Source organism: Myotis myotis, unplaced genomic scaffold (genome assembly GCF_014108235.1).
Source record: "Myotis myotis isolate mMyoMyo1 unplaced genomic scaffold, mMyoMyo1.p scaffold_m19_p_10, whole genome shotgun sequence".
NCBI classification, from domain to species: Eukaryota; Metazoa; Chordata; class Mammalia; order Chiroptera; family Vespertilionidae; genus Myotis; species Myotis myotis.
Genome location: NW_023416314.1, coordinates 43,440,901 through 43,448,268, shown reverse-complemented (window position 1 = coordinate 43,448,268; position 7,368 = coordinate 43,440,901). Strand labels below are relative to the sequence as shown.

The 7,368-nt window shown below is 41.0% G+C and overlaps 1 protein-coding gene across 1 annotated transcript; it reads left to right on the top strand.

Annotated features, from left to right (window-relative positions):
• Nucleotides 1–6,002: 6,002 nt before the first annotated feature.
• LOC118664445 (olfactory receptor 56A3-like) lies at nt 6,003–6,950 on the top strand. Its single transcript, XM_036324549.1, has one exon. The coding sequence runs from the start codon at nt 6,003–6,005 to the stop codon at nt 6,948–6,950; it is 948 nt and encodes a 315-aa protein (XP_036180442.1).
• The last annotated feature ends 418 nt before the right edge of the window (nt 6,951–7,368 follow it).

Sequence of the window (7,368 nt, the reverse complement as noted above, 5' to 3'; positions counted from 1 at the left end):
TTTGTGGTTTTCCCACGATTAGGACTATAATGTGGAAACTGCTCTTGGCCTGCACATAGTGAAATGATTCATTCATTACCAGGACAGAGCTTTTTTTTCTCCTTTTATCTGATCATAGGGAGTCTCCCTGAGACCATGTGTGAGGAGAGGGGAAGGCATTCATGCAAATGAGGTAGGCAAAATAAGGTCTGGGACAACCCCCTTAAATACTATTCTCTTGATACAATGGGTTGCTGCTATGCCTATATAACTTAATTGCTTCTTGTTTCAGACAGTTGTAGCTGTTTCAAATAGTGGCTAATTCTCTGTTGCATTCTTTGCTGCAGACTCTACGGGTTTATTCTGGGACTCATATTAGGACTTATCAGAGACTCCCCCCTATTTCTTTATCTACCACGAATGCCAGGAGCACCGCCTGTATCTCCCATATCCTGTAGTCTGAAAAGCAGGCTGCTTGAACCTCAGTCTAAACTTGCTATAGAGTTCTTCCTTGCTCTTGGTCCCAATCAAAACTCTCAGCCTTCGATGTCACCAGATAAATCATATGTTAGACCAGAATTTTCAAGGGTTGTTTATGCTGTCTCCAAAATCCAGAGATGCTTCTTTCTTAGTGGTAGGAGATGCACGTTAAGGTAATTTGTTAACATGGGGGTGATGTCTGACCATGCTCCCCACCATTGGAATTGTAAAAACACCCTTAATATGGCAAGCTTCTGAATTTTTGTGATACTTATCTTCCACTCTGTCATGTGCGTGTGTCTTATCAGAGAATCCAGGGTCCTTGAAATTTTCTGCTTAAGCAGTCTAATTCATATGATGACATTGATGTACTGGATCAGTGTGATAGGAAGCATCTAAATGATCCAGGTTGTTTCAGTCTGTTCTGTGACAGAGCAAAAAGGTAAATGTACCCTACACAAAGTCCTTCTATGCGCACTGCTGCCTACCCTAGTTGGCTGACAACTGTTTTCTTGATAGAGATTAACTGAAAAGAGCACATCAGTGAGAATAATATTCACATAGTAAATGTTAGACACCTTGACTGTTTTAGTAAAGATGCCTAATCTGGCACAGCAGTTGTTGGGCTACAATATTATTGATTAAGTAAATGAATGTATAACCAAACATAATAAAACAGATCCCAGTGTATTGTTTGAAAATTGGGACAGACATTAAAACTCTTAGGATTGCTACCTAGCAAAAGGCATATATTATGTAGTAAGTAGAGGCCTGGTGCATGAAATTCGTGCATGGGGTAGGGATGCGGGTGTGGGTGGGGGATGTCCCTCAGCCCAGCCTGCACCCTGCAGCAATCTGGAACCCCTCAGGTAGGGTCCTAAAGCCTGGCCAGAGATCAGGGCCTATCAGGGTTTTCTTTCCCCCCATGCTGCTGCCACTACTTGCCATCTGTGTGGTGCTACCTCCCCCTCCCCTGCCATCAGTCACCCCCTTCTGCAGGCAACAGGTGTGGGGTGCGATTGCTTGGCTGGCCTTGGCATCCCTCTGCAAGATGATCGTGGGGCGATGGTGGGGCTCCCCGACCAATTGCATCGCACCTGCCTTGGCACCAGTGTGTGTCATAGCGTGGTCATCAAAAAGGTGGTCCGGACGGTTGTTCTGCTGTTCAGTGGTTTTGCTGTTTAGTCGTTCAGTCAATTTGCATATTATGCTTTTATTATTATAGATTAGTTAGACATAAGCAACCAAAAACATCTTGGATTTTTATACTAAAAATGTCATAAGAATAGGGCTTCTTGAAAACATTTCATTGAAGTAGAACCATTGGTCAGACATTAAAAAGTTAAGGAGTGACCTGAGTGTTTTATAGTTACTACAAACTATAGGAGTGCACATAATTGGATTTATTTATTTTTTTTATTAATACATTTTTGGGAAATCAGAACTTAGTACCCACTGACATTTTGCCTAAACCCTCTTGCCCTAAGACTTTGCTTTTGTATAATTAATAAATAAATAACAATTATTACTTGTATTTCCTAAGTATTAACATTCTACTCATTCAACTGGTACAGGATGATGACTCTGAGATTCTACCTATGCCTTTATGGGAAAAATTAATTGCTTAGGGATCACAGAATGTGAAGAACTGAGAGGAAAGCTTTCTACCTCAGGAATAAGAAGATGCTGGGCTCTTGAGTCTCTGGCCCCTTCAGGGTCAACAAGGCAGTCTTTCCCTGGGGAAGCTCAAGCATAATTCTACCTTCTGAAAGCCAGAGTATAACAGACTCAGACAGATAGAGCTGGAAATAGCCCTTCCTGGCAGAGATCACTGTCTCCATCCTGTAAGTCTGGCTCCAATAGAATGGGAAGGCACTAAGCTACCATTGTGGTATTGGACAGCTGGCTAGAGCAGGGACTGTGGTGGAACTAAAACTGGGCTTTCAACTGGAAAAGCTGTAGGATTGAAGTTGAGGATAGGAGCTTGAAGGGAAAGTAGGGGAGAAAAATGACAGGGCTAGATACAGATGGCTGTGCCAAAGCAGAGCCCAGACTTCTGTGTGCTCTGGGGAGAGGTGAGGTCCAGATGGAGGCTCAAGGATCTGTGGCAGAGTATCATGTGGGCGATGTCTTAAAGAGCCTTAATCATACTATTAAGGGAAAATGAAGAATGCAGATTTAAAAGGGAAAAAGGATTCCCAGTCACACACCCTTGATTATCATTACTAAGAAATCTTGACTAGTCTGCCTTTTACTGCCTTTCTCATTCCCTAAAAGTACTCTGGTCCCTTTCTGATCTTTACTTCCTTGTCCTTTCTACTTATATCCAATCTCTTCTGTTTTGATTTCAGTTTTCTCTTTTCCATCTTCTCTCCACCATCTATTTCCTGGGCATGTATGCTTCTGTTCTCCCCATTCTTTCCACTCACTCTCTCAGTCTATCCTCCACCTATTGGCTGAGATTCACTCCACTGTTAACAGCTTCCTCCACGCCAACAGAGGTACCCAGGGAAGCAAGCTTAGATTATTGTGTTCCACTCAATAACGTTCTCTGCTCCCTTCACCATTATTACATTCCTTACCCCTCTCTTGCCTCCAGGTCCTATTGAACAGGTTTGACATCAGAAATACTATTTTTTTAAGATTAAGACAAATTCATAGCCACCTTCTCTATACTCTTAATTTAGTGCCCAAAAAGGTAACAGAAAAGTCTCTGCCCAGATGTGGGCCCTGTAGTCACAAAAAGGAACAATCTTTTTTTTTTTAAATTGTTTTATTGCTTTAATTATTACAAAGGGTATTACATATGTGTCCTTTTTTCCCCTGCCCTTGACAATCCCCTGGCCTCCCCTACCCCCCAGTGTCTTATGTCCATAGGTTATGCTTATATGCATGCATACAAGTCCTTCGGTTGATCTCTTACCCGCCTCCCTCCTGCCCCCCAACCCTCCCTGGCCTTCCCGCTGCAGTTTGACAATCTGTTTGAGGCAGCTCTGCCTCTATATCTATTATTGTTCAAAAGTTTATAATGGTCTTTATTATCCACGAATGAGTGAGATCATGTGGTATTTTTCCTTCATTGACTGGCTTATTTCACTTAGCATAATGCTCTCCAGTTCCATCCATGCTGTTGCAAATGGTAAGAGTTCCTTCTTTTTTACAGCAGCATAGTATTCCATTGTGTAGATGTACCACAGTTTTCTAATCCATTCATCTACTGATGGGCACTTAGGCTGTTTCCAGATCTTAGCTATGGTGAATTGTGCTGCTATGAACATATGGGTGCACATATCCTTTCTGATTGGTGTTTCTGGTTTCTTGGGATACATTCCTAGAAGTGGGATCACAGGGTCAAATGGGAGTTCCATTTTTAGTTTTTTGAGGAAACCCCATACTCTCGTCCATAGTGGCTGCATCAGTCTGCATTCCCACTAGCAGTGCACGAGTGTTCCTTTTTCTCCACATCCTCTCCAGCACTTGTCGTTTGTTGATTTGTTGATGATAGCCAGTCTGACTGATAAGGGCCCAATCTCCAAAATTTATAGGGAACTCATACAACGTAACAAAAAGAAGATAAACAATCCAATCAAAAAATGGGCAAAGGATCTAAATAGACACCTCTCAAAAGAGGACATTCAGAAAACCAAGAGACATATGAAAACATGCTCAAAGTCACTAATCATCCGATAGATGCAAATCAAAAAGCAGCAATCTTACAGGTTGGATCACTGGTTTGCTCGTGAAATAGCCCATTAGAGATAATAATTTTGCCCCAGGAAGGCTGTCTACAGGCTATCGGAGACAATGAAGTGGACAGTGACACCATTTAAGCTGCACAAAGAAATCTAACAATTGGGGAAAAGAGGGAAGAATAATATAAATACAGCAGGTTAGAAGGAGAAGCATGAGGAGGTACTGTGAGAGTAAAGGTACCTTTCAAAAAAGAGGTCAAGAATCCTAAGACTAGTGTGCAACTCTAGTATCAGTGTCCTGGCACACACTGATTCCTCTGATTGTTATAGTCACATTAATCTTTAAGGTCTTTTCTTTGCCTTTGGTATTTGAAGTTAGAAGATGAAATCAAGGCTTACACACTTAGATATATCTAGGTGTGAAATTATTTTTATTTATCTCACTGAGATTCACTTGAATTCTTGAATTTAGTTATTGATGTATTTCACCTCTGCTGAAAAATTCATAAGTCTCTATCCATTCTCTCTCCCCCTCAATCTGGAACTCTGACCATATGTAAGTTATTCTATCCTCTATCGTTTTTGTGGGCTTTTTACTCATGATATTTTTCTTAATTATTTTATTTTATTTATTTATTTTTTTTACTGCAAGCAACTCTATCTTCAGAAGGATCTGTGTTGAAGTTCTCTGAGGCCTGAGATAAAAGCTGGTTCCTCAAAAAAGGATTTGGGCTTACTTCTCTCATCGGTGTTTCATCTTATATTTTCTGGGGCCACTACAATTTAGGATAACTCTGAATTCCTCTTTGAGCCAAACTGTTGATGTGAACTCAGGCTGCAAAGTCACATGAGGACCAGCCTGCAGTTCAGGTTTTACAGGGAAACTTCTACCAGTATACAATGAGTCTGAGGAATTTTTCCAAGTTTTCTTTGAATTCAGGTGGGGATGAGGGATGGGGATGAAAAAGTGAGTTTATTTCTAGCCCCTTTATTCAGGATATAGTGCTGTAAAGGCCTAGCATGTGGAATATCACCTAATAGGTTTGTCACCTGCTTCAGCGTGGATTTTACTTCTGTCCCTGAGGTCTATTAGGTAATGAAAACTGGTGCTTTAGTTCATGTAATACCACAAATGCCCTCCGGTTGAAAGCCAACATCAGTGTTTGATTTTCATGTCTGGATGTCACTCAATCTGTAGCCTGATAATTCTTTCTTTTTGCCTGCTATGGATACATTCAAGGTATTCAAATATACATATAGGTATAGCTATAGCTATAGAAAAGGATACTGGCATATATAGAGACATAGACTAACCATAGATATGATTGTTGTTCATTTACATAAGGAGATTTACTCTATGTACCCAGACCATCATGCCTCTAAAGTGCTTTTATCTTTTACTTCCTTAAAAACTTAATTGGGGATACTATAGCCTATAAAATGTATACTTATACATTTTAAAAATTTAAACTAAAATGTTCTCTTTGATTTTATATGTTTCATTAAAATAACATTTGATGCTCAAATGATTTTTTACTCATTAAGTATTAACCAAGGAAACACTAAAAAGATTTCTCCAGTTCACACAGGAGAAGATTATAAAATGAAACACAGATGAAAGAACAACAGGGAAACATTATTTTACACATTCAACAAATATTTTTTAGCCACCTCTTATGTGTTAAAAAGTGTGCTAGGTACAAGGGTTGTGGGATAGATGAGGTGGGCTGTGTCCTTATCTTCATGGATCTTGCAAGCTAAGTATGTAGTTATCAGAGTCTATGATAGAATTAACTCCTTTTTTTCTTCTTCAGCTACTCAAAGACATCTACCTCATGAAAGTCACTGCCAATGCTGCCTGATAGCAACAGCTCCCTTGCCACTGAAGTGTCTGAATTCCTCCTGAATTGTTTTGTCAGATCCCCCAAGTGGCAACTCTGGTTGTCCCTGCCTCTCAGCTTCCTCTTCCTTTTGGCCATGGGGGCCAACGCCACCCTCCTGATCACCATCTGGCTGGAGGAGTCTCTGCATGAGCCCATGTACTACCTGCTCGGCCTCCTCTCTCTGCTGGACATGGTGCTCTGTCTTACTGTTATTCCCAAGGTCCTGGCCATCTTTTGGTTTGACCTCAGGTCCATCAGCTTCTCGGCCTGCTTCCTTCAGATGTTCATCATGAACAACTTCCTGCCAATGGAATCCTGCACATTCCTAGCCATGGCCTATGACCGCTATGTGGCCATCTGTAAGCCTCTGCACTACCCATCCATCATCACTGACCAATTTGTGGCAAAAGCCATTGTCTTCATCTTGATCCGGAATACATTTCTCACTGCACCAATCCCTATCCTCTCTGCCTGGCTCCATTATTGTGGAAAAAATATCATTGAGAACTGTATCTGTGCCAACCTCTCTGTGTCCAAGCTCTCCTGTGATAAAGTTGCCCTTAATAAAATCTACCAGTTAATTGTGGCCTGGACTCTCCTGGGCTCTGACCTCATCCTCATCTTCCTCTCTTACACATTCATCCTTCGAGCTGTGCTTAGACTCAAGGCAAAAGGGGCAGCTGGCAAAGCTCTGAGCACTTGCGGCTCTCATTTTATTCTCATCCTCTTCTTCAGCACCATCCTGCTGGTTTTTGTTTTTACCCATATGGCCAAGAAAAAGGTTTCCCCTGATATCCCTGTCTTACTTAATGTCCTGCACCATGTAATTCCTGCAGCTCTCAACCCCATTGTCTATGGCGTACGCACCCAGGAGATTAAACAGGGGATTTGGAAATTATTAAGGAGAGGTAGGTGACAGAAGAAAGTAATTGTGTTCTTGCTTTGCTTTTCACAATAAAGAATACTCACAATCACGATCAGAAGGCAGGGATTGAAAGAAATGCAAATCCTAATCTCTCTGGACACGCTTAATGATATGAACTGTATTGTTTCCCTCATATGCAGGATTACATCTTATTTCTTATTATTTTATGGTATCCTGACAGAAACTAAGGATATAGTTGTGTAATTGCTCACTATGCTACTCAGACCGGGGGCTATGAATTTTGATGAGTCAAGCATCAAAACTAATTGCCTGATCCTGATGAAATCTCCAGTAGAGCCAGTGGAGATGGAAATTCTATACTAATTAAAGATGTGTAGTTGGTGGGAAGTATCAGTACTTAAAGATAGTACATGGGCTTTGGAAGGGTAAATAGATTAAAAAACAACTT

Coding starts and splice junctions, on each gene's coding strand:
- LOC118664445 (XM_036324549.1), top strand. CDS start 6,003: ATGCTGCCTGATAGCAACAGCTCCCTTGCCACTGAAGTGTCTGAATTC.